A 25,919-nucleotide genomic window follows, 5' to 3' on the forward strand; every position below is an offset into this window, starting at 1 on the left:
TTGGCAAGGCTGGTTGTGGAAGGTCACTTAGTTTGTGCCAACCTCGTAGCAAGGGGTATGTGACTAAGCCCAGGACGCGCACATGTGTCATCGGTTTAAATCAGCGACAAAACGAGATAAGAATATTGAAATGCAACGCATCGGCATATTCGAATTCCCTATGCCCTGAAGCTCAGCGAGTAGACTTATACTACCAGCTCAAGTCACGAGCTCTTAGGAGCACAATGCCCTCTGGGCCCTCCATAATTCCATACCACTAATACCCCCTCGTGACCGAAATGCTTTTTGAAAAGTCCATGATTTTGTTCTTCGTGCCCCTCGCCCGAAAACGCCGCGCTATGCCTTGAAATCACCACAGCCCCTTCCTCGGCCCCTTCCTCGGTCCCTTCTTCGCGACCCTCGAGCCGCTGCCGCCCATGACCTCACGAACGGGATCCCTGTTCCCGTTCACGGTGGCGCTGCTGCTGCTGCGCGCCAGGGTCCGCAGCCTTGTCCACTACGACAAGTCCATGCCGTCCCGGTCGTCGCCCAGCCTGTCGCCGACGGAGCTCAGCCCGGAGCTCGGTGGCCTTGACTCTTCCTTGATGCGCGGCGATGTCGCCGATGGCGCACTGCCCGATAGGGGCCCCTGCATCTTGGTTCGCCAGGTGTGGATGCTTGGCAGGTCGCCGCCCTCGACCTGGACCTCGCCGACGTCGTTGCCTTTCCCGATGATCGTGCCGTGGTATTTGGAGTCTTCGCCGGTCTTGCTGTGTTTCTTCTTCAGAACTGCAAAGGGGGTTGTGAATGTTAGCCTCTCTCTTTCTCTCTCGCGCGCGCACCGAGTGCCTCAGTCAAATAGGGTCCAGCAAGGAGGGTTGTCGGGAGTGGGATAAACGAACCGTTCAAGTAATCGCCCATCTCCAGCTCTCCGTCGCCGACCGCCGCCTCCCGGATGGATTTGTTCCGTGGTCCAGAGAACCACTTGGTGAACTCCTCCACGCCCCTGGTATCCTCAACCCTCTCCCTCTCCCGCGCGACCTCGGCAAGCGCCGTCGTCATCGCGAGATCCTCCTCGCCGTCAGGTTCGTCTCCCATTGTCGCTGCTTCTCCACTCCTGACGCCTCGTTCGATCGAGTCCATGATCTCGCCCAGGATCGCGCCCCTGCCGTCGGCGAGCACGTCGTCCGGAGGCACCGCACCGAGCTCCTGCAGCGCCATGCGCACATCGACTATGCCGGGGGCCTCGCCTTCTGGGTTGTTGTCGGCGGCGTGGCGCGCCGTCGCCTGGCACAGCGCGTACATGTAGCGCGCCGCGAGCTCCGTCAAGGCGTCGAGGACAACGGGGCGTGAAGCGTGGTAGCCCGTCGTGCGCAGAATCTGGAGGACTACGGGGCGGAGGAGGGCATGGTATAGGAGCGGCGGGGGCGTCATTGTGCGTATATATGTATCGGTGTTTCTGTGTGTGTGTGTGTGTGTGTGTGTGTGTGTGTGTGTGTGTGTGTGTGTGTGTGTGTGTGTCTGTCTGTCTGTCTGTGTATTTGTGTGTATGTGTAGAGTATATGATTTTTCCAGTCTGATTCGTACCGTCGAGATCGGTGTTCGATTGAAGTTACTAGTAGTGTCTATAGTAGCTCCCCCGTGTGTTCGAGGCCAAGTTGCGCGGTTCGAGAGGGAAATCGCGAGTGCTGTGGCTGGGCTCGCGGATGCGATTCCGTCTGTCACCTCTGGTTCTGTAGTTGGTTCGGGTAGCCTCGCATCATACTGCGACGCGTATTTCTCGAATCGCGAGTGACGTCGTATTCAGTATTGGGCCGATTCACGCCGTTTACTGTGCTGGCTTTCGCAAACTAGCCGTTCGTCGAACGAGGATAAGTTGAAGAAGGTGCAAGCCCGCGAAATTTCGGCCTGGTCGACGAAGGAGCTCGGACCAGCAGATCAAAGCTGAGGTGATTGCTGAATGACAATTCTGACAGGACAGACACAGAATTTACACAGGTCGCGCGCGAGGATCCTGGTAGTACCTAGGCGCCTTACGTAATTGAATATCATGGGATGAGGCCAGGCATTTATTTATTCAAGTGTCCTGCATAATAAACGCCCAACTTTACATCGGCTCTACAGGATGGGGCTACTGTCTAGGAGGCAAAGCAACTTTATTTTCTCCATACTTTTGGCCAGCAAAAGAATTAGGAAAACTGCATCTCTCTAAACAACGTGGCAATTGGACTGACAAGCGGCCATTGGCCCTACCAGTCTTACCTTTTTATCTAACAGCCAGTTTTCCAGACTTATCAATGCCCGTGTGTTTGTTTATCCAGTCCAGAACCTCCCTGTGCCAGACAAGTGAGTTCTCGGGTTTCAACACCCACTACAGACAGACATGTCAGCATTCGGCTATTGAAAGGGAAGAAGAAATGTCATCATCGCACGACGTTGAGCACTTACATGGTTTTCATCGGGGAACATCAACAGTTTGCTGGGCACCCCACGGGCTTGCAGAACATTGAACATGGCCAGACCTTCCGAGATGGGCAACCTGTAGTCCAGCTCGTTGTGAATGACCAACTGAGGTGTCGACCACTGATCAAGATGGTGGGCAGGATCCCATTTCTCGTAGCCCTCGCGGTTCTCCCAGAGAGGGCCGCCGAAGTCATGCAGAGGGAAGAAGAGCTCCTCAGTGGACCACTGGTTGAGCGTCGAAAACACGCCATCATGGCACACCAATGCCTTGAACTTCCTTCCAAGCTCGTGACCTTGGATCCAGTCTATGCGGTATTAGCACTGTAAACGGCAAGTTGGGCGACGTGCCGACTCACTGATCATGTAGCCTCCATAGGAAGCGCCCAGAGCGACAGCGTTGCCTGAGTCAATGTAGGGGATGTTCTTCTCAATGTGGTCAAAACACTTGACCAGGTCGACGTACGGGCGGCCACCCCACTCGTTCTGTATGTTGTCGGTATGCTGCTGTCCGTAGCCAGTGCTTCCCGTCGGGTTAGGCATGACTGCAATGTAGCCCTGCTCCGCGAAGATGGCCGGGTTCCATCGGGTGCTCCAGCTGTCCATCCACGCGGCCTGCGGTCCTCCGTGGATAAGGAAAGCAAGAGGGTACTTCTTGTTCTCGTCAAAGTCCGAGGGTTTCACCACCAGGGCATGTACGTCGTATCCCTCTGCTCCCTTGAACCAGAACTCGTCGCACTGGGAACTGGAAAGACCGAAAGACTTGCCATGCTTCGAACTCGACGAGACAAGATCCGTCTTCTTGCTGGCCGGGTCTAGAACCCAGTAAGCCGAGTTTTCAACTCGGGATGATGTGCTGAGGAAAAGCTTATCTCCATCGTCCCCTAGGAGTTTTGCTTCAATGACAGACCCCTCCTCATAGACCGCTGCTGGCAAGTCTATCGCCTCGTGCGGTGATGAGGGGAGCTTCCAAAGCTTTGCTCGACCGTGCTCTTCTGCAGAGACGTAGAGCTCCGAATCGTCCTTGCTCCAAGTAATCCACTCGGGTCGTGCGTCCCACCCGCCAGCACCGTCGTCCGTCTGGTAGAACTCTTGCACGCTTGCAAGATCGAAAACGTTTGGGACCAGCATCAGCCTTGGCTTGTCCGTCTCGTACTGATCACTCTTCATCCGGGTGAAAACAACCTTCTCCCCATCCCTGGAGAAAACGGGCGCTGCCGAGTATCCGCGCAACTTGCTTGTCTTAACAAGCTGCGGCACTGGCGGCTTTGTCTCCGTGAAAGCCTTCAAAGGAACGAAGTATAGGTCCGTTTTCGTGTATATTGCGGGGGAGATCTCGGGGTCCCGTGCAACAAACACAATGCCATTCTTGCCGATGTCAAAGTCACCTGCGCCGCCAAATGGGGGGACCGGGGACTGCAGCTTCGATCCCTCGAGAGCGTTGACCAAGCCCGGATGCTCCAGTTTGTACGTCTTGTCATCCTTCCGGAGAAGACCATACCAGATGGAGTTCTGGTTTTCGGAAATCCAGGTGTCCCAGTGTCTGACAAATAAGCTCGAGTAGATCTTCCCGGTTGTGTGTTGCTTCTTCTCGGCGGCGGGATTATACATGGAGCCCTCGGGGGTTGTCAAGACACACACGGCGATGGCGACTTCATCGTCCGACAGTCGTTTTACTTTGAGGCTTGACAGGCTACCTTCGAAATGGCGAATTTCGGTCACTCTGTCGTCGTTATTGTCGTCAGTAGTTGACTTGGAGAGCCCAGGCGAGAGGGGGGAGCCTACACTGATGGTTTGGTAATGTCTCCCAGCAAAAGACTAGTGGTTCCCTTATCACCAGTCCTCAGAAGAAGAATCTCCCGGTCTGATATCCATGTCGCATCCCCGTAAGAAGCTTCCTCGTAGAGAAGGGCGGAGTGGCCGCTCTCGACGTCGAGAACTCGGGTCTGAGACGTCTTGCGGTGGGAGTCGAAAGAGTAGGCCGAAACCTGGTTCCAGTCAATGCGTGTTCACAGCTTCCAATTGATCGTCGCTTCGTCGTCGCCGAGCTCATGGAAGAAGAGATTTGAAGACCGGCAAGCTCGAGATTGTATGTGTAATACTTACGGTGTACAGCACCTTGGTGCCGGCGGGGTTGGGAATGCCAGGAGACCTGCGCGGGGCAGAGAGCAGAACCTCTGGAGTGAACTTGGAGGCCTGAATTGTCATCATGAGGAGCTGCGGCAGGTATTGCGGCACTGAAACTTGATTATACAGCTATAAACTGGGTGAGGTTGAGAGCAAGAAAGCTGGGCGGGAATGCTGCCATAGATGTAGGTATGTCCAATCCCAATTCCAGCATGACGACGGGGGGACCGAACGTCTGTCTGTCTACCTACCTACCCTCCTAGGTGGGTGGCTTGGAGCTCGGTTGAAGAGCCCCGCACTAGCTACAAACGGGTTAGCAACGGCTGTCCGAGGCCAGCAGGGTTCTCGGTCCATGCTCAGGCGTTAGACAGGATCAGGCCTCCTCGATCGTCCCGTCGGCTCCGACACCAATGGACGCAACAGGTCTGTAGGAGCGGGGGAGAGAAGGCGGACAGCCCACGCCAAGCACCTCGAAAAGAAGCTTCATCGAGCGGCTACACAGGGGGTCTAGTGGCGCGTTATGCAAGGGCGTAGTTGTTGATGTGGCTTTTTACGTAGCTTGGTTTAGCACACTGCTGGGGGGCTCGTTGGAAGGATTTATCTCTAATAGGTGGCTTTCGTGACCTGGTAGGGCAACTTTTTGATCACATTCTGCCAATGCCTAATGTCTCTTAAGGTGTCCGGCAAGACTCGTCAACCGATTCGGGGGCAGGCTCTGCTCTCGGCGTAGTAGCATGACAGGTTCAGGGACGCAAAAGTTCGTCTCCACCAGGGACTTTTGCAGCGTCTCGATGCAGAAGTGCCCGTGAGTGACCGCAACCTCGGTCACATTGTGTATGATCCTGGCCATCTCGAGTCGCGTGCCTTGGGTGAGGTACAGCATTGGTTCCAACAAGATGGATCAAGAAGAAAAATGTTGCCGAATCATTAAACAGGGTGGGAATGTAGTTAAATTCTCCATTGGGTATCGTTGTTTTCCGGAACTCCTCAACTCCTCCAGTCTTCGCCGCTATGTACGATGCTCCATCGGCCACTGGTTTGTCCCCCCCAGATAATGATGCGAGAAGCGCACTAACGCGCGATGGTCTCCGAGTCAACGACGTAAGACTCCTTTGCAGGCCCGCAATGCCGGTAATACAACTCGGCGAAAGTGTTCATCGCCACGAAACCCCAAGATCATCATGGCGGTGCCTAAGAGAGGTACATACTCTCCCAGAAAATGGTCGTAAATCGTTAGGGGGGGAAAGAAAAGTATGTGAGCAGGACCGCGTCGTGGCAGACTGACCGCCCAAATCCGCAAGTAATGGCAAGTGACGTTGCCGGGCTTGTTCACTTGCGCCCGGCTCCGAAATTGATGCGCTTCTTATTCGGGGCCTGGGAGTCATGGTCGCTGTCTTCCTCATTCTGCTTCTTGTTCTTCTTGCCTGACTTCGAGGCCGTCGCCGACGTTGGCGTGGCATGGTTGGAACTAGGGCCCTCCTTGAAAGACGTGGACATGGGCGTGGGCGCATGCGATGCGGGAGTCGAACCGGGAGTCGTGGCTTCCTGCGGCAGAGGTCAGCTAAATCCGAGGGGACAGGAAATCAAATGACGCACACTGCCAGGACGGTACGAGACGGAGGACCGCGAGAAGACGCGGTTCTGCTCTGTAGCACCAGCCTTGCGACGCTGAGCGGCAGCGCCCGTGCCCTTGATGTAGTTGTCGAAGCCGGCGATGATATTTCCGTTCGGGGTACTCTCGAGATATGCCGTCTCCTTCTGCTCGATGTCGGCCTCGATATTGGCGAGCTTCCTGGCAATGGCAGCTCTCTTATCCAGCATTTGCCTCAGCCGAGCCTGTTCCTCCCTATACATCTGCATCGTGGGCGCCGGCTGCGTTGCCGTGCTGGCGGTGTTTGGTTGGTTCTCGCCCATGGTATGGAATCCGGTTTTTACGAATGATAGGGTCGGTGAGGATGTATCTGCCGTGGTGATCTGGCGGTGATGGCGCTGGATGCGGCGCGGTCGATCGAGGGGTGGTCGCGACAGGAAAGATCGCCTGGGTTGTCGCGTTGGGGGCTTCTAGCGGTTCAGAAAACGACACTTTGGCGCAGATGGTCACCTCGGCATTGGCCCATGCTCATTGGCTGGTCCGAATCATACAGGATCAATACTGCTTAGTCAGATTCGTGAGCGTCCCACATGCCAGCACCTGAAAGGACTGGTGGAAGTGGCTGAACGGGGCTGGTAGGGGGGCAGTTCATCAGACCTGATCCTTGCTCGATATCTCACTCAGCACCATTCTCATAGCCCTGCGGCACCCTGCCTTATTTGTTCTCTTTTGACATCTAATCTTCTGAGCACTCGTGTTTGTCATGCTCTCCTAAAATTAACATTGCTCCTAGCCCCGTTCAACTCCAGGCTATGCCCCCGAGCGCCCATGGTTCCCCTTCGTTCCCCGGTTTTAATGGTCGTCGTCTGAGGCGCATGAACTAAGACGGATCATCATATCTACGACTGTCTATTTGCAACATCACACGAGCCGCTCATCGTCAGCTTCTAGGTTTGCCCCCGGCTTAGGAGAGGGGGGGGGGGAGGGGGGCGCATGGTAAAGAGACAGGATGACAGCCGGTCACGTCCGAAGAAAACCAGCCCAATGTTTCGAAATGTGGTCGGGTGCTGTGATGACTCTGGCAACTTGATTCCCTTAGACAGTGCACTCGACGAATGGTGACCTTGCAGAAGGCAAACGGGGAAATCAGCCAACTGTGTCAAGCATTCCGGCACCAACGGCGCCCTCACATGGCCCTTCTCTCCGGCTCGGAGAAAGGATGAGGGGCAACAACATCAAGTCTCCGCACCATCAGCCGCGGCCTGCACCCAATCACTGGCGCGTAGCTGCACCTTTTTGACAAACGAACGGAGAGGCTTGGCCCCTGTTTCGTTTCACCACGGCCACCTCGCAGAGGCCGCGCCGATGCTCTGTGGCCAAGGGGTGCACCCGTCCCTCCCCTATCAAGGAATGCAGGTTGCCGCAGCATTTCTGCCAGAAAACCCTTTACCATGCCCGACTATCCGGCAGAGCAAGGCCGTTCCATGTGGGGCAAATGCTGCAAGCCAACTGGGCGCAAGCGCTTGCGCAGTGTAGACGGAGGATCACCACTTATTCTTGAAAGGAGTAAGTAAGGGGGCCGGCTGGCATCAAGGCACTGGCTCCTGCGTTCGACTAAAGAATTTCAACAAGGCACCACCGTTGACAAACGCATGACCACCAATTGGCGACCAACCTTGCTACCCTTAGCACCTTACCTAGGTACCTAGTGAGCCGTGAAGAAGTGATGCTGTGCTCAGGGGCCCTGGTCCCTGACGATCATCCTTCGGTCAAAAAAACGCCAAAAAGAGACAAACTCTTTGCTGATTCTCTCGTCAGTTCGCTTTTTGTCTGACTGTGTCACTCGCGCCGAGCCACCTACGATCCTTCCCACTTGTCGCTGGCTTCGCCTGCCCTCTTGGCCTTCTTTCTTGTTTGTTTCCGTCGCTTGCTTCTCTTATACAAGAGGCCCCTTCGTTTATCTTCCTGTCATCAAGTCCATGATCAACATCAACGTACTCCATCCTTCATCCACAGCGTCTGCATAGCCCTTTACACCGCATCGACTAAACGTCTCCGATTCCATCACACAAGATGATGCTCTCCGGCTTCCTCCCCGTATCCCTTCTCGCCGGTCTGGCCCTCGCCTCGCCAATTCTCAGTGTCCGCAACAACAACGCGACAGCCATCATCGCTGCCGTCGCACCCAAGTCGGTATCCTGCGACGGTGTGAAGGACTTCCCCGAGGAGTGTGCCACCGCAGGCCATGCGGCCAATTACCTCCCTCAGGCCCTCCAAAAGTACGGTATCTACCGCCCCGGCGAGATCGCCGGCGTCTTGAGTCTCATGGCCTTCGAGACTGGCGACTTCAGGTACAACCGTAACCACTTCCCTGCACCCGGCCGCCCCGGTCAGGGCACGCGCAACCTGCAGATGCCAAAGTACAATCTGATGTACGCCCTCGACATTCCCGAGCTCAAGGACAAGGCCGCCGAGATCGCCGCCGGTGTCACCGACGGTGCGAGCCTGTCCGACGACAAGAAGAATGCCATCCTCGACCTCGTCCTCCCCGATGACTACACCTGGGGCTCGGCTGCTTGGTTCCTGTCGACCCAGTGTGACCAGGATGTACGTGATGGCCTCGCGGCCGGCACCGTAAAGGGCTTCACTCTCTACATGGAATGTATCGGCACCTCAGGCACCGAGGACCGCGTTGAGTACTGGACGAGGGCCAAGGCTGCTTTCAACATGGCATAGATGGTTACGAGGCTGGTCTCCGGGCCATCCTACACAACTTTATGTACATACGGTTTACTTTGGATCGCATAATAGGGCTGGGGTGTTTGGAGAATGCAACGACTTTATTTTTATTCATTCAAAGGAAACAATGGCAGTTGCCGAGTGAATCAATGCTACAAGCGTAGCTCCCACATGTGTGGTCTTCCCATGTTCAAACCGTAGTTTCAAAATATGTACGCTCCAAGGTGTGTGTGTGTGAGGGTATATGATGTTGCGCCTCGACATTTCAGACACACCCACCTCTCAGAGCAAAGAAGAGAACCCCCTCACCTCGAGTTTTCAATCAGTCACCCTCGATTACAGAATAAGTCCATTGCCGAAACAAGGACGAGGAGGGTTGGAAACATCCGGGCACTAGAATGCTCCAAGCAAATGAAGATGCCGAAAAGAAAAGTCGCAATAGTTGCAGTTGTCTGATGTTGGTTGTTGTCGGTTGTTATTAGTTGTTCTTGTTCTCGCATTGCTAGTACGTCGTTCCCTGTTTGTTCTCCAAAATTGTTGACACGTTGACACGCACGGTTACTGCAGGGACTTTCAGGCAAGGCGACGAAGTGATGTTATTAAATCGTCCTATAAAATCTACGTTAAAATCGGTACTCTCAAAAGCGAGGCGGGTTGTGGAATATTGGGCAGCACTCGTGGTAGGAGAGGGCTTGCGACGGGCAGAGGAGGGAGGGGGAGGAGGAGGAGGCTTGCCTATGCCACCGGTACAGATACCGGTCCCCATTACCCTCTCGGCCGGAACAAAAACGAGCGGCTCCCCGCTCCCGCTCTCCGCCTTAAGCGTGCCGCTTCCATCCGTCACGTACGGACGACACTTGACGACCTCGAGGATCAACTTGCACGGCTGGAACCCAGTTTGGTCCCGACTGAGTTGCACGTTGAATGTGCGGTTGCTCCCGACATTGGAGTAGACGCTCACGACCTGGTTGTCGTCGAACCCTTTGCGCATTGCGATGACGTGAGGGTCGGTGAAGACCGGCAGCGACTTGTAGTAGAGGTAACCGCCGTCGAGCGCCGCCATCTTGGACCGCAGCGCCACGAACTTAGACACCCATCGATACAGCTCCGACTGCGTGTCGTAGCCAGACAGCCACAGGGCCTCGCGGTTGTGGGGGACATCGGCGCCGGTGTATCCCTGCTCCAGACCCTGGTAGATGATGGGGATGCCATCCATGAGCAGGGTGAAGGTCAGCGCGTTCTTGAGAAGGGTGCGATCGCCGGTGTGACTCAGGAAGCGCGGTTGGTCGTGATTCTCGAGGAAGCCGCCGTAGAGCGTCAAGTCGCGGGCGGCCTCAACGAGCTGCTTAATGCCGTTGGAGAGGTTCCATATGCTCCCCTGCGTCGATTGGAAGGCTTGGGTGACCCAGTAGTAGACCGGATAGTTCAGGAGGCCGCTCATGACGTCCTGGTAGGGGACGACATAGACCGGGTCGCCATGGAGGACCTCGCCCATCGCGAACACCCCCGCCGAGGCCTCAAAGGGCGGCCAGAATTCCTTCTCGACGTGCTTGGCGCTGTCGAGACGCAGACCGTCGAACTTGTACTTGCGTACGACGCGCTTGATCCACGCGTTGAAGACCTGCCGCACACGCGGGTCTTCGGTGCGCAGGTCCGGTAGTGCGACGTCGTTGCTACCCTGCCAGCACTTTTCGACCGTTTCCTGGATTGCGTAGTCGATAACACACGGGGGACGGTGGTAGAGGGAGGCATTGGAGAAGGGGCGGTAGATGGAGTAGTCGACCGAGTCCCTAGACCCGTGCCAGGCCATGTGGTTTGTGACTACATCGGCCATGAGGTACATGCCACGGGCGTGCAGGGCGTCGGCAAGGGCGACGAGGTCCTCGGCAGTGCCAAAGAGTGGGTTGAGTTCCCATATGTCCTGGGCCCAGTAGCCGTGGTACGAATCACTGTGTTTGTGTTAGGCTCGTTTCTCGTCTCGGCTGACCCTTCCAGAGGAAGGGAAAGGGGAAAACTCACCCGTCGCGGGAATTTCCCATGACATTCTTGACAAATGGGGAAATCCACACGGCCGTTGCACCAAGACCCTGGATGTAGTCGAGCTTCTGGGCGATGCCCTTCCACGTACCACCGCAGTAGGTAGCCTCGGCGGTGCTGCAAGGCGCCGTCGTTGACCCGTCCGTCCGCGCAAACCGGTCCGTCATGACCTGGTAGATGGTCTGGGACCGCCACTCCGCGGCGCTCAGGGCCGAAACCGAGACACCATGAAATAGGGCGGCCGCCGCCGTCAGAAGGGGCCACGCCGTGGGTGACTTCATCGTCTCGCTCCGTATGTACCGTTGCCTCGTCTTGAGAGAGTGACCGAAGGGAATAGAAACGAACTAAAACAAAAGAAGAAGAAAAGAAACGACAAACAACAACAACAAAGAGAAAGTACGAAACAAGTTGAGTTCGTAAGAAAGTTGTGAAGAGAAGAGGACTTCGTGAAACGGGGACGTCGTGGAGTCGTGAACTTATATGCTGCCAGTTCTGGTCGTCGGCTTTTGGCCCTCTTCCAAAACAGGTAAAAAGGCACAAACGGAAAGCAACCCAAATAGAGTTTCGCAGCTTGCAGTCGAGATTAAGGAGGCAATCCCATTGCTCTACGAGTAGCAGTAACGGGCTTATGCGAGGTCCTTCTCTCCTGGGATGTTCACTCGCCGACCAGAGCAGGGAAACCCTGGAGCATTCGTCCCAGGGTGGATTGACTTGACTCCAAAGGGCGCGGCTTGGGCTTGGTTGCGGCGTCTTGGGAGGAGCTTGTGAAGCTTAAAAGAGTATATGAGATGAGATGGGGCTGGATTGGGTAAAAGCTGGGTGGATGCGAGATAGTAAGGTTGTGTGTGTGCAAGTTTTGATCTTTGCCAGTGGGTTGGATGCAGATGTAGTTGGGGAGTTTATTGAGAACCACCCGAACGCAGTGTTGATTGTTATTCACCCCTTTCGACTGGGTACCCGCAAAACGGTCAGGAACCAGGAACCAGAGAAGGGAAGCACGCTGTCATTTAATATGTCGATTAGGCAAGCGCTAGGTTCAAGGTTTAATCCTCCGTGTGGTCTGTCCTCTTCGAATTATCAACAACTTGTCGAGAGGGCAAGTCCCGTGGCCCCCCCACACTCTTTCCTCGATTTTTCCTTCTCCCGCTCAATGGGTAGCGCAGGCACTTACGGAGTACCTGCCCACCAAGCTTCCAAGCAATAGGCTGGGAAAGGGGACCGTCGTATCCTGTCAGAGGGAAGGGGGGTCGTATTAACTGGGGTGCCATCGGCCCTATCGGCGGGGGGGGGGGAGGCGGAGGGGGGGAGGAGGTTGGCTGGAGGTGTTCGCATCCCAACTCATTCATTCACCGCTCCGGGGTGGGAACGGACTCTTGACGTTTTCCTGCCTTCGGGAGGCTTGGTCTGTGTGTTGGGCATACAGACTTTTACCGGCGACCGGGGAGATGCACTCGAATGTCCATGGGGTTTTAGTCAAGCAACAGCCGAGAAGGGAGGTGAAAGCTTGGGGTTCCGCCAAGCAGTAGGTTGCACATCGATTGCAAGACCAAAAAGTCTAACTGGAGAAAGAAATTTGTCAAATAAGGTAAAGAAAGTATTCTCGTACGGTTCAAGATGATCTACATCATATGAAGAGTAGCATGACTCGGCAACGTCAAGCGGACCATAACCCCTGTGCCGAACCACCGAGTCTCTTGACTGTCCCCTACGACAGGCGCAAGCCAAGGTCCCCCACATTATCTTCAGCGTGACAGGCAGGTTTGACGACACTCTGCAGAATGCATAACATTCTGCAGGACATCAACGACACCATTCGATCATACCCCCTTACGTAGTAGCTTTCAACCACGAGCCAAAGGGACGGTCCGAATTCTCCTGCATACCGCCGGCATGGACGCCGAATACCACACCGGACGGACGGTCGTCCTCCTTCCCCACGCCCGCCCGCTTTGGCAAGTCTATCGTCCCATCCGAACAGTGCCCGAGTCTATCTCCTATCACCCCGCGGCCAAAGTAACCACCGTGGCCGCTAACGAGCTGTTCATCTAATGTAACAACCAGAAACGCGGAGACTCCGCCGACAGGCATCGCCGTCGGGCCGGTTGACATCACACCCTAATGCCGTCTCGGATCCTAACCGTCACATCGTGCCGCAACTGAAAGGAAGAGTTTGCAAGTGCTAGAGAAAAAGGGAGAAGGGTATTTTGTATTGATATCCAACATGCTGCGAACTTTCATCACCCTTCCTCCCACCTATCCTAGGTTCTAAGCCCGTGTGCGACTACTATGGTGAGAAGCGATTGGTTTTCCCAGCCCCCCCCTGTTGATCCGGCTGAACGACCCAATCGCGCAGGTCTTCCTGATTCTGTCATTGAAATCGTCATCGCGTTACCTGCTTCATGTTTGTACCCGCCGTGTCTCTGCATCTTGGATCGACCAACTAGCCAGCCATGTTGCCGTTGGCGCTGCCAAAGGGCATCCCGGAGGCGTCTGTTTCCGGCGAGGACTGGCCAGGATAGATCTGCTGGAAGCCAGTGTCCGGGGCCCAGTTCGCGTTCTGGGTGTACGTCTCAAAGGCGTTCTGGAAGCAGTGTCAGTAAAAGAAGCTGTCATGCCGTATTGACGGAACTCAGAGCCTACCCAGTCGAAGTTGGCGGGGAAATCCGCGCCGGCCTCAAGGTTGTTAAACATTGAGAACGGAGACCCCGCATTGTTCATACCAAAGTCGCCCTGGAAGTTTGGCGTCATGCCCGTCCCTGTCATGGGTAGTGACACGCCGAAATCCATGCCGCCACCAAAGTTGTTGGATGCCTGCAGGCTGCTCTCGATGGCAGCTGCCGTGTTGGGCGTCATTCCGCCCGAGAGCATGCCCAGCGTCATGGCAGCGTTGTGCTCCGGCTCCATCTCGGGGCTAGCATCGAAACTCGGCAAAGACCCGCCGCCGTCGCCACCTTTGGAGGTCTCTGCGTCGGCGTTCGGGCTCTTGATCTTTTGCAGCATGATCTCCAGAATCTTGGACGCCTTGTAGGCTTCAACCGACCCGTCGGCGAGCCCTGCCCAGATGTCCTTGGTGAGCTCGAGGCTCCTAGTCATCTCCAACCTTTGCTCAGGCGTCCAGAATATCGCTGTCTCCGATCTTCTGCGTTCGTTACTCGTCTCCGCCACTCGATCGAAGTGAAGGTCAAGAGCGACCAGCATGGCTGAAAGGAGAAAGTCCTTGGTGGCTATCGAATTGACAAACCACTTCAGAGACCGAAGCCTGCCGGTTGGCTGTGATTCCCTATCAAGCGTGATCAAGTGCCGCAATGTCTCCAACGCGGCCTCGACTGCAGTCCTACGAGAGTAGGCATACCGCGGGTTTTGCCTGGCCCGGGGAACGTACTTCTTGTGTAGCAGGCAGATGATCTTGTTGTACAAGACGTTGATGTTGAACCTCGCAATAATCAGCGTGACTGGGTCGTGTGAGCCCTCCAACGAGGACACCTTGAGATGCGGCGGGATCTCGTCGTTGATTTCCCGGAGGCGGGCGTCAAACCGCAGAATCTCGTCGTACGGCAGTTGCCTCCCCACTCGATTGGTCGCCTGCAGAATCTCGCCCATCTCAGTGGACAATCTGGACTTTGCAATCATGTACGCTATAGGCGTTGGCTCCGTCTTTGGTCGTGACGGGGGTAGTACTTTTGTGTCCAGTCCGAACTCCTCATCAAAGATGTTGTTCGGCAATTGAGTATCACAATCATGTCCATAAATCATCGAAGGCAGACCGACTTGGTGCGAAAAGAAGACATCTGCCATCCTGACTAGTGCCCATGTCCGTCGTCTCATTTCCTGGAAAGCATGTCAGCCAGTGTCTGGGATGCACGCTGCTCTCGTCAACTTACAGCTTGAAACGGCGTTATGGTGGGGAACCATTTGGCGTCCCGGTGGTAGCCCATCCGGAAAGCAACTCTGATGAGAAGCGAGACGATCAAATAGATTCCCAAATCGGCATCCCACCTCGACGAGTATTCCCCAAAGACATAGAGAATCATCGTCTCTACTGTGTACTCGACCGGCCTCGTGTAGTCGGCCGCGATTAGGCACTGTACAGTCCGCAGTCGATATTCCGACGCCAAATCTAACGCCCTTCCTTTCCACTCGGGCGGCTCATCTCCAACCTTGTGGTAGCTCAGCATGGCGAGGCACAAGATCGAGTAGAGAAGGCCCAACCACATGATTGGCGTTTTTGAGGGGTCCTGCCAGTGGGCGCGGAGTTGTTGCTGGAACGTGGGCGCATGGATGATGTTGACCGCATTGTCCATCGAGTTAAAGTATCTAGAGCACAGAACCAAGATAGTCGACTTGGGCGGCAATTCTGCTCGCAACTCGACTTCGCTGGCGGGCGTGGCTCCGAGGAGGAACGTAGGCCCCTCCCTGGCGCTCGCCGGTTTTGACATCATGACCTTCTCGTAGCTCTTCTCCAAGTCTTTCTTGTGGTTGCTGAAATAGGCTTTGACCTCCGATATATCCTTCAATATCGTATGCCAATGCTCCTGGCCGACGTACATCGACTTGCCCTTCTCTGTGTCGACCTTCAGCACGCCCAGAGAAGTGGCCAACTCGCCGTCCGGGTCACTGTCATCGTCCTCATCGTCGCGCATTCGCGTCTCGTCGTCGGGATCCGCCTTCCCTGATTTAGGTGTGCTGTCGGTGTTCGACTTTCCGGTCGGCGCGCTAGTTGCTGCGGCGGTGGCTACTGCCGAGGTAGAAGGGTCAACAACAGCACCCCCGTGCATCAAAGACAAAACTAGGCCTTCTAAACGGTCAATACGGTTCTGCATGTCATCAGGACTCGAAGAGCCTTGGCTTTGATTCTTTTTGCGAGTGGAAGGCGTCGCATAAGAACATGAGGACGCGTCACCGCCCTCACGTTTCACGCAATTACTGCACGGGTGGCCCCTATCGCACTTCCTATATGGAACGGTCAGCATGCGCAGGGGAGGTCGTGTTCCGCAGGAGTCTCACAATCTGCCAGACGCGTTAGCAAGCTGAAATGTGAGGGCACAATTTGCTTTCATGCTTACTTCCTCGTCCTACAGGGGTAGCAACTGAGAGGGACTCTGTTCCTCTTCCTCACGACCCGGAACTGCTCCTCAGGAGAGCGGCCCGACCCCGAGGAGGGTGTCGTAGATGGTGGTGTGGGAGTCATGACGACGGCAATGGAGCTTGAGAAAGCAAGATATGCGTCGAAGACGACTTGTGACGAGGTCCACTGGCTGGAAGGCTTGTTTTTGAGCACAAGGTCCTTCCCAGCTCAACACACGTGATAGCAGTACCACTGCCCGAAGAGAAGTAGTGTCAGTTCCTGCGGAACGGTCCAAATAAAACAAACCCGTGATCCGAGATCCGGCAAGGTAGCCGTTGGAGTTCCGAGAAGAGGGTACGAGATGTAACCAGCGAACTGAGCGATGACAACGGCGTGTCTGTATGCAGCTTGAAAGACTCGGCAGGAAGCGGGTGCGATAGATAAGCCGATACAGACGTAGTGTGCCTCAACTAAGATCTCGCCAAACGGACAAGGCGCAAGTAGCACCGGCGTCGCGCTGTCAGACCGTCGCGCTTGAACGTTCGTTGGACAGAGAATGAGAATCCCTACTACCACCAATGTCGAAGGTGTCGCCTCAGTGACAGTTGCTTCTTGCCGAGCTCTTGGCTTGCACGGGAAGTGACAGGCGCAAGGTAGTCTGGCGTGTCGATAAGCTGCGGATGTAGCTGCGATATTGCGACAGAACAAGGAGCTCGAATTCGCCTCACTTTCGAGTCGATCACGGCCGTGGCGAGTCGAACCAGTCGGCCTGCGTACGACGAGGACTGGAGAAGGAGGGTCGGGGTAGCTTCTGCGATGCGCAGGGGATGACGTGCAGTGACGGTTGGCTTCGGGGGGCCAAGCAGGAACTTGCGGGCGTAATGTAGGGCACCGTCGATGTCTCGCAGGCTACTTGTGGCCAGTGTCGAAAAGCAGTAGCGCAATCAGCGTGGTGAAAATTAGACGATGGCGGGAAAAGAAGGCAAGGCCTCGTAAGGTCGCGGTCACTCTGGCGGCGGTGGCGGCGGCGTCAGCTTCTGGTGGCACGGGCGGTGGAGGGAGTTGCATTGGCGGGCAATGAGAAGGGGCGCAAAGCATGAGCTTGGAAAGTCACCACTCACCGCTGTGAAGGTACTTTTGCTCGGAGCTTAGGGTAGATTTTGGCGCGCGAAGGAAGGAAACGGAATGACGACCAAAACGCGAGTTGGCAGTGTTCGCCGTGGAGAAGTCGCCGTGGAGAAGGTCTGCAACGGATCAGGTTGCGCGACTGGGAAGACAGGCAGGCGGAGGGGAAGATAATGGAGGGGGAGAGTTGAAGTTGTTGCAAGCCGATGGACTTGGAAGATTCGATAAAATCATGAACCAGCAACCCGCCCGCATCAGCTCGGCCGGCACCTCCCAGGAATGTAATTGACAGGGGTGACCTACGCTCAGGGGGGCGGTTTCCTTGAGGGGCTGCTACCAGTAATCCTTCTCTCCTCTGAAGGTAGGTAAATACCTAGTGCGTGTGATGTTTTTTTGCAGTTCTGTCCTTTTGTGCCATGGCTTACCATGTAGTCAGTGTATTACATAGGTAGGTAGGTAGGGTAAGGTAGGTACGCCATGCTGTTGCCTGCTAAGAGCTTACCCGGCATAGATTTTTGGGCTCACCGTGTGATGATAGTGGGGAGATCGTGCACACCCAACAGCATGCCCTACACGTGTAACCACACTCGACTCGACATAGTACCGATGTACGAAATACTTGTATACTTCGACTTGAGGGAGGGTGCCGCACACGTACACGTACATGGGTCGTCGACATTGGTCGATGATACCGTTATTGGAAAGGGCTCCGGCAACCTGCTGCCTCCTGCTGTTAGACATTCCCAGGAGCTGCCTTCCAGATGCCTGCCTCTACGCACGCTTGACCTTTATGGGTCCCAACTGAGGGGCTGTCTGACTCATCGGCAAGATTCACACTTCTGTAGAGAACTGTTGCAAACTCTAGGACTCTATTCCTTTTACCCCCCTTAGCAGTGCTCTGTATCTTGGCTGGGATAGATCCCTGAACAATTCGGACTGCGAGCGGCTCAAAGACCCACGTCTGGACCTGCGGCGGAGTTAACGGATATAATTGTGGGATCGCCGTCATCAACTACCGTCTGGTCTTGAGCCAAGCCTTTATTTTTCACTTGACGTTGCCAGTGTAATAGTACGTGGCGTAGTAGAAGTCATTCAAGAGACCAGGTCTTGTTAGCCTGCCGTGGTCCTAAAGCTAGTCTTGACGTTGTTCGCCGTACACCAGGAGTTTTCTTTTTTTTCTCAACTCGCACAGCAGGCGTCCAGCATCGGTTGGGGCCTCATTGTCGTCCACCTCAATAGCATCCCAATGTCCAGGTACTAGGTAGTAGGTACTGATGACGAAAGCGGGGTGGCTTGGAAACTCCAGACCCAGGGAGGGAGGCCCCGCTCCATAAGGTCCAGAATCGGTTAGGCTAGGAACCAATAGGAATCCAACTCACACTGCCTGCGTCGTCAACCCTCCAACTCCCGTGAAGCCCGTCTATACGACCGATGCAGCAGCACTACGCCTTATACATCAAGCCCACGTCAAGTGCTGAAGCTCAGATTCCATCTACAATTCCAACAGAGGTTACGCAACTTATGAGACGCACACACAGTAGCCTGGGACAGAAACAACACCTCTCTGCCGTAGATGGTTCCATTAAGCCAATCGCCGACAAGGGTGCCATTATCATTCATGCGCATAGGTTCGCCGTCTCTCGCCGGGTGACTCACCCCTTCTCATGACACGGCACGTCAAAAGGAAAAGGGGGGCGGCGTCCAGGCGAACGTTGGTCTCAACTGCCCAGAAGGCGATCGGAACTTGTATCGCCGAGGATGTGCCGTATCCTGAATTTGAGTCTCTCCATGTGTCTCGATCGGGTCACCAGTCTGTTGCCGACCCAACCCAAATCCATCCGAGGTTCCGTCCCAGATCAACGGCGACGGTTTATCCGCGTCCAAGGTTTGTCACAAGCTGACCTCGATCGGCCAACGTCGGTACTATCCCCAAGGCCGTGCCGACGAGGGGCCGACCCCCTTCCACATCCATGATCTCCCCCCCAAGTAGGAACCACCTTTCCACCGGGGTCTAAGCATTGTCTCCAGATCCAAAGCCTATTCATGGTAGGGCGTGGCCAAGTGCTCGTCAAGTCTATTTGGACCGCTGCCCTGCTAGAATTCGCTCGGCTAGTCCAGCTAGCAACCAGTCAACACCCTCAAGCCTCCCCACCCACCTACTCAGCGGACCGCAAACAGTATCGGACCAACCGCTTGTTCGCCCCTCCCGTCAGCACTAAACAGTCGTCGGCTTCTGCCGAAATGCAGAGCCAGGACCTTGGGACCATGACGCCAGGCGTGAGCAGACTATCCATCGTTCGCCGGCGCGGAGATCCAGTGTGCCGGCAGCTCTGAAATAAAACCCACTGTCCGATGGGGATGATACCGTAATTTCTATCGGCAGAACGGGTCCGCTCGAGTTGTCCTAAGTGCCTGCGGAGCCGTGAGACAAAGGTATCCTCCGACGAGACGGCGTGCAAGCGGGACGTCGACAATGCTCCTGCAGGAGCAAACATAGGCTCATGGTATGGTGGGCTTTGCACATGAAGCTTTGCGTCGAGGCGCCAACACGAACAAACTCCTGCGATGGTTCGACCTTACTAAGAGCGTGTCGCGAACGTTCAGCCATGCCCAGGCTGAGTGTGTGCCTCTGAGCAACGTCAGACAATGCACGAACCACCTGCTGTCAAGGATAGTTGACGATGCCTTCGTATTCATCCGTCGTTGCCTCCCCAGAAACTAACACCCAGCGCCCTAGTCCGTTGCAAGTGGACCCAAAGAGCGGTATCGCAAGCGATCGACCAAGCCTCGTATACGTACGCTACGTAAGCCAATCATCATGTTTACGAAAGGCTTACTCTACTGGAGAGGAATCAAACTAGATGTAATGGTCAAAGTCAACAACACCATTACACTTGCACAGTGGTGGGAGTTGTGTAACATATATATCAGTACGGAGTCATGAGACTTGGTAGCTGGCGATCAAGACGGTTTGTGGGGAAATCAAAACGGAGCAGGCTCGCCTTGGAAGGTTTGTCATGTCTATCTCGGTTGATCATCACTCATGCTCGTGGCTCGTAACCCATCCGTATGCAAGCTCGTCAATCATCTACTAAACACAGAACCCCCTCTGGCCATCCAAGAAGAAAATAAAACCCACATGCTCGACGCCTACGGAATGCTCAAAACCAATCCAGAGAGAGAATAAAGAAAAACCACAATCTCCTCATGCCAGATTGTTCTTGATGTTGACGTACTGGCTGTTGGGGTAACTGAGCCAGTTCTGCGCCGGGTCCAAGGTGCCCATCTTGCTTGCCAGCGTGCCCACAAGACTGCCCTCGCCCTTACGGTCGCCTGCCGCTTCCCAGAAAACAGCGCCGCCGAGTCTCTTCCGGAGAAGGTAGTCCGCCTTGAAGTTGGCGCTCTGGAGGTTGTCATACGTCACCAGCTCCCGTGAGCCTGCGTCGTAGCTGTACAGCGCGCCGGCCGTCTGGTCAAAGACCTCAACAGCGCCGGCCCGCGGAAGCACCTTGTAGTGCCACACGCCCTCCTCGAGGGACCCTTGCCCGAGACCTTGGTACGGCTTGCCGATGCCGTTCGTGTTGAGGAACGAGCGGCCGTAAAGCGGGAGGCCCAGGACGATCTTGTCGCTGCGGATGCCCTGGCCGAGATAGTACGCCAACGCGGCCTCGGTGCTGAATTTGGTGGCCTCGGGGTTGGACGGATCGGCAAATAGGTTTGCTTGGTGGCCCGACGTAGTGTCCCATGACCCGGCATAGTCGTAAGCCATGAGATGCCAGGCGTCGACGTAGGGGTCCATGCCACGCAGGTCCATCTTCTGGTAGTGCGTTGGGCCAGCCGGGCAGGCAATGGTAAGGGCGAAGTGATAGCCGGGGGCGTACTGCGCGGCGTGCTTGTCGAGCTCCTCGCGGCAGATTTTAAGGAGGGCTACGAAGTTGGCTGCCTCCTGGGCGTTGGTAGGGTATTCCCAGTCGATGTCGATCCTGAATCACTGGTTAGCTTTGAACTTGGGAGATCGATTGTGTATCGTCTTGGGAACTCACCCATCGAAGCCCCAGTCGTGCATGAGTTTGATGGCAGACGTGGCGAAGCGCTGGCGGCCTGCCTCGGTTGCGGCAACGGGGACAAATTTGGGCGACCACGTCCAGCCGCCAATAGAGAGGACGAGCTTGAGTTTGCGGTTCTGCTTCTTGATGGCGTACAGCTGCTTGATGCAGCCATATGCGTTCCCGGCCTCGTTGGAGTCACCCGGGTACTTTCGTTGCGTGTCCGACCAGGGGTCGGACGAGAACCTACGGCTGTCAGTTCCCGGCTGTGGTATGCCTGACTGGTGTCGTTGACTTACACCTCGCCATCGGCAGCGATGTCGGCGAAAGAGTAGAGCAGGTGCGTCACCTTGTCAGCAGGAATGTCTGCTGGTTGGTAGTTGGCTCCGTAGATGCCCCTGAGTCTATTAGCTACAGTCTCCTTTGATCCTCAAACGGATCGACTTGCCAGTTTGTGAAATACAGCACATTTCTGTATCCTGACGAAGGTGTTCCTGGGTTCGTCACAGGCGGCGACACGACACCCGTGTTCGACGTCTGAGGCGGGGACACACTAGAAGGCGTTGAGGGCACGACAGGGGAAACCACAGGCGGCGAGATGACAGGTGGCGCCGGCCCTTCCGTCGGGGATACTGGAGGAAGAAATGAGGACACGATGATGGAACCCGGCCCCGGCCCCGGCCCCAGGGCTGAGGGGACCACGGACCGACTCGCAGTCGTGGCCGCCTGTGACACGGGTACGATGACCCTTGTTGACTGAACGACGGTCTCTGGGCTTTTGCAGCTCGGCCGTACTGAGCGACGCTCTTTCGCGGGCACCGCGCCCGCGATGGACGCGAGGAAAAGAGGTAGAAGGAGGTTTGACCCAATCATGACTGCAAGTGACTGGAGAGAGCTTGTGATGATCGACAGGGGAAGGATGAAGGGGAACATCCGAAGGCATTGCTGATAAAGTAGGATGTTCTTATTGCTTTCTAGTTCTCTTGTTCAGTCGACGGGGCCAAGGGTTGACGAGCGGGTGGCAAGGGGGCAGGCAGAGATTCGCCATGAGAAGGAATGCGCAGGGTTGGCGGCACAGTTGACCAACCCCCAGACTAACCGGCAAGAAGTGGTGAAGAGAACATGGAATGGGAGGTTGTATAGTCCATCTCGCTCGCTGAACCCTCAACATGAGGGTCGTGATCTGGAGACTGGCTGCCACACGGAGGAATGGGGGCCGCCGTGGGGACGTAGTGGTCCAGCTCATGGGGGCGTCCGAAACGTGTGCTGGCCGATGAAATTGTGAGACTCAAAGACAGTTGCTTGGGTTTTGATCGCTTTAATGGAGGGGCCAAATCTGGGTGGCTTGACCATGAGAGGTTGGCTTATCAAGACATGATGCACTCTGTTTGATCAGTTTTGATCTTAGTAGTCTCTTTAACGGAAACCGGCGGGGAGAATGTCATGGTCCACGACGGCAGGCTTCGGGCGCGAGCAAGGTGCTTCCAAGTCTGTTATGACACTGTTCTGTATGTATGGTCTTCTTTCCCCTGCAGACATCGCTTGGAGTCAGTTGGACGCCATGCAGAACGCTCGAGTGTCGTCAAATTGAGTAGGTGCTGAATACCTGTGTGATTGAGACGTCAGACAGCCGCAGGCGGCTAAAGCATCGAACCCCCTGCTTCTTTTCAGGTACGATGCACTACGACACGCTGAAGAACGAACCCTGCCACCCCGGCCGCGGCGGGACCGCCCAGTCTTTTTACAGCGGACCCCGGCCGCCCTGACAGCTGCCATCCCATCCCATCTTGGACTTGCTCTCACGGCATCGTTGCGAGCTTGTCACGGCCAAGTGGCAAAACCCAACTGGTCGAGAAATGGGGCCATCAAGAGGGCTTTGAATACACCTCTTTCACGGCCTGCCACCAAGGGAACACGAGCAACGGAGAGATAGCCGCTACAGCAGCGGATCGCAGGACCTCGTTACAGCGCCCAACCTCACTTACACGGTAGTTGGGCCGCCCTCAAGAACTATGGCTCGGCCAGCATTCCAACAATACATGCTGGCTCCTGTCCCCAGCCATCGATTAGAAGGCAAGTGCATGTTCAATATTTTTGTCGCAATCTCTCGCAGACACCCTTGGACCAAGAACGCTGCCAAATAGCCAAAACAATGTAGTGTACACACCACTGTCAGCAGTAGCACCCTTCTCGACCGCAACTGCAACGTTGACGAACTAACAGTCCCACCATCGTACACTACCACCAGCGACAGTAGTGTTGGGATCCGCGACTCGCTCAAGGATCACAACAAGACTCATTCGCCCTCAGCCCCCCTTACCTTGTAATCAGCCCGCCCCTGCGTCACGACCGCGGCCGCCTCCACCTCGTCTTTCCCTCAGTCGCCATCACTACGAAAACCCCTAGCGCACCCAGTCTCTCAAATCCAGTCCCTGTGCCCTTGCGTGCACAGCACGAACCTCAAGACCGTCTTTCGCGCCGGCCAGTAACGCCGCCGCCAGCAGCCCGCCAACGACCTGGAGCGGAACAAGCACGAGCTCGGTGTGTGGGTTCGTGAGGCTGCCCTGCTGTACTGGGATGGGAAGTATGCGCTGCTGAGATGCGCAGACGACCCACGAAAGCAGCGAGCTTGTTGCGAAAATGAGGGGAAAATACGATAGCACGGTGCGGATGACGAAGAAAACGATGGCGACGTCCCGGAGGATCTCGATGACCGAGTCAGTCGTCTCACAAAGGTAGTGTCCTGTCAGATCGTGTTCAGCAAGGCGAGATGATGGTTCATGGATGTGCAAATGGCGTTTGTAGCTAGGTGAACCTGAAATGGTTGGCTTGTTTCGTTTTCTTTCTGACTTGCAAAACTGTAAGAGGGAAACAATATACCATCTCTTATATACTGCAATTTCTCGACCTAGCGCAATTGCATTCTGCTGTCCTGGTGATCTGGCAGTCTCATGGACGCCATGCGCATGGGGTGATCGAGGAGTGACGGCACCAGGGGCATTACAGGCGGCCTAATCCAGTGCCCCGGACATGTGCTTTGGACTACACAATGCCACCGTGCCGAGTGAGCCCGTTGTCCATCTCTACCAGAATCAAAAATCAAAAGCCTCAATACAGACCGTTGCCCAATTCTGTCCGGCTGCCAACTCAATGCTGTGGGGGATGAAGTGTAATTTGGGGGGGTATCGTGTCTGTCTCCTCACGCCTGTAAACGGGGGCCATTCCTCTTGCGTTCCGTAATCTAAACCTGTAAACCAAAGGAAACGAACCATCCGACCCTAAATCTCCGTCTTGGACAGCTTCTTGGTCAGGTCGTCCACCTCCTTGTCCTTGAGCTGGACGGTGGGCCCCTCCTGAGCTTCCTCGGCCTCCTTGACGAGGATTTCGGTTCTCTTAGCAGGCTTCAACTCCTCCTCCTCCTCTTCCTCCTCAGATTCCTCCTCTTCCTCCTCGTCAGAGTCCTCGCCCTCGAGGTCGCTGAGGCTGTCGAGACCCCACGCGTCCTCGTCGACGATGTCGCCGCCGATCTTCTCCTTGCGCTCCTCAAGCTGCTCGCGGATAGCGGTGACGGATGGGTCCTCCTCCTCAAACTTGTTGCCGTTGAGCTCAACTTTCTTCAGCGCAGGCAGAGAGTCGGAAACGGCACTTGCGATGCCAATCAGAGCCTTAGGGGTGATGTCGTTGAAAGCCAGGCGAAGAATCTCAAGCTTGTCCTGCTTTCCCTTAGCAAGAGCCCTGGCGACGAGAGCGGTACCCTTGGCCGTGAGGTAGGCATCGTTGAGACCCAACTCCTGGAGGTGCGACCATGTAGGGAGAACACTGGCCACAGCCTTGGCACCTGAGACGGTAAAGGTGTTGTCCTGGAGGTCAAGGATGCGAAGCTCCGTCGCGTGGTTCAGACCCTCGCTGATGAGGTGGCTGATGCCCTCCTGGCGAATGCCGTTCTGGACCATCTTGATCTCCTTGATCTTGTTGTGGAGGCTGAAGGCTTTGGCCCAGGCCTGCATACTGCCATTCTCCAGACGATTGCGACCACAGATAACAGTCTCAAGGTATGGGACATCCCTGCCTTCCTTTCTCGCCGCCTCTTTTTTGGCGTGCAGCTCAGAGAGCGCATCCGCCACCAGGATACCGGCGTGGGGACCTAGACCGTTGTTGTTCAGATACAGGTGCTGGAGGGGAACGTGGGCAGCAAGGAAGGCAACGACGGGTGCCTGAGTGTTGATACCAAAGGCATTGTCATTCAGGTTGATCGTCGTGAGTTTGGGAAGGTTGAGGATCGAAGTGAGGAGGGAGGACAGGGCCTCGGGGATTTCGCTCAGGAGGCGGCCGGTAAAAATGTCGGAGAGGTCGGCGGACTAGTCGAATTTGTTAGCAGTTTCGCATACATATCGACGCTATCAACAACATACCTGGAGGTTGTTCTTGGTGGCCAAAACCTCACCGAGACGCTTGCAAGCGCCAACGCCCAGGGTGTTTCCCAGGAACTTGACCTCCTCGACGTCGGTCGAGCGCAACTCGACGATGTGGGGTTCAAGGTCATCAGCAGTGTCGAGCTTGAGCCCCTTTCCCTCAAGGGAGAACACCTTGCGCGAGGACGCCATGATGAATAGGTCGATGGGCGAAGTATAGTGGAAGTGCTCAAAGCAAGGTAGCAGCAAGTGCGCAAAATGAGTGTGTCTGTCCAGGTGTTGTGGTCTTGGTGGGGGCGGGGGGGAATAAACAAAACGAATTCGACCTTCAAAGACCC

General features: G+C 55.6%; 8 protein-coding genes across 8 annotated transcripts; 1 reads left to right on the top strand and 7 right to left on the bottom strand.

The window, feature by feature from the left end:
- Positions 1–496: 496 nt before the first annotated feature.
- CH63R_00590 (Prolyl oligopeptidase) lies at positions 497–4,650 on the bottom strand (the record flags this gene model as incomplete). The annotated part of the gene is made up of 7 exons (XM_018295565.1): positions 497–768; positions 822–1,438; positions 2,242–2,249; positions 2,428–2,747; positions 2,799–4,162; positions 4,225–4,427; positions 4,546–4,650. The coding sequence occupies 7 exons, from the start codon at positions 4,648–4,650 to the stop codon at positions 497–499; spliced, it is 2,889 nt and encodes a 962-aa protein (XP_018163927.1).
- Positions 4,651–4,687: 37 nt separating this feature from the next.
- Positions 4,688–5,053, bottom strand: CH63R_00591 (Prolyl oligopeptidase; the record flags this gene model as incomplete). Its single annotated transcript, XM_018295566.1, is given in 3 exon segments — positions 4,688–4,813; positions 4,822–4,868; positions 5,020–5,053. Coding segments are annotated over 3 exon segments (207 nt in total).
- An 842-nt stretch (positions 5,054–5,895) lies between these two features.
- On the bottom strand, positions 5,896–6,480 carry CH63R_00592 (Histone acetyltransferase subunit NuA4; the record flags this gene model as incomplete). Its single annotated transcript, XM_018295567.1, has 2 exons — positions 5,896–6,111; positions 6,163–6,480. 2 exons carry the CDS (start codon positions 6,478–6,480, stop codon positions 5,896–5,898), a joined length of 534 nt encoding a protein of 177 aa, XP_018163929.1.
- Positions 6,481–8,230: 1,750 nt separating this feature from the next.
- CH63R_00593 (uncharacterized protein) lies at positions 8,231–8,893 on the top strand (the record flags this gene model as incomplete). The annotated part of the gene is made up of 1 exon (XM_018295568.1): positions 8,231–8,893. The coding sequence occupies one exon, from the start codon at positions 8,231–8,233 to the stop codon at positions 8,891–8,893; it is 663 nt and encodes a 220-aa protein (XP_018163930.1).
- A 505-nt stretch (positions 8,894–9,398) lies between these two features.
- CH63R_00594 (alpha amylase) lies at positions 9,399–11,214 on the bottom strand (the record flags this gene model as incomplete). Its single annotated transcript, XM_018295569.1, has 2 exons — positions 9,399–10,845; positions 10,916–11,214. 2 exons carry the CDS (start codon positions 11,212–11,214, stop codon positions 9,399–9,401), a joined length of 1,746 nt encoding a protein of 581 aa, XP_018163931.1.
- Positions 11,215–13,373: 2,159 nt separating this feature from the next.
- CH63R_00595 (Fungal specific transcription factor domain-containing protein) lies at positions 13,374–17,551 on the bottom strand (the record flags this gene model as incomplete). Its single annotated transcript, XM_018295570.1, has 10 exons — positions 13,374–13,514; positions 13,574–14,761; positions 14,815–15,883; positions 15,938–15,960; positions 16,050–16,184; positions 16,236–16,250; positions 16,305–16,515; positions 16,572–16,907; positions 17,120–17,496; positions 17,549–17,551. 10 exons carry the CDS (start codon positions 17,549–17,551, stop codon positions 13,374–13,376), a joined length of 3,498 nt encoding a protein of 1,165 aa, XP_018163932.1.
- Positions 17,552–20,328: 2,777 nt separating this feature from the next.
- Positions 20,329–22,042, bottom strand: CH63R_00596 (Chitinase 1; the record flags this gene model as incomplete). The annotated part of the gene is made up of 4 exons (XM_018295571.1): positions 20,329–21,106; positions 21,167–21,415; positions 21,469–21,573; positions 21,633–22,042. 4 exons carry the CDS (start codon positions 22,040–22,042, stop codon positions 20,329–20,331), a joined length of 1,542 nt encoding a protein of 513 aa, XP_018163933.1.
- A 2,405-nt stretch (positions 22,043–24,447) lies between these two features.
- Positions 24,448–25,773, bottom strand: CH63R_00597 (Ran GTPase activating protein 1; the record flags this gene model as incomplete). The annotated part of the gene is made up of 2 exons (XM_018295572.1): positions 24,448–25,527; positions 25,582–25,773. The coding sequence occupies 2 exons, from the start codon at positions 25,771–25,773 to the stop codon at positions 24,448–24,450; spliced, it is 1,272 nt and encodes a 423-aa protein (XP_018163934.1).
- Between the last annotated feature and the right edge of the window lie 146 nt (positions 25,774–25,919).

This window comes from Colletotrichum higginsianum, chromosome 1 (assembly GCF_001672515.1).
Source record: "Colletotrichum higginsianum IMI 349063 chromosome 1, whole genome shotgun sequence".
NCBI lineage: Eukaryota > Fungi > Ascomycota > Sordariomycetes > Glomerellales > Glomerellaceae > Colletotrichum > Colletotrichum higginsianum.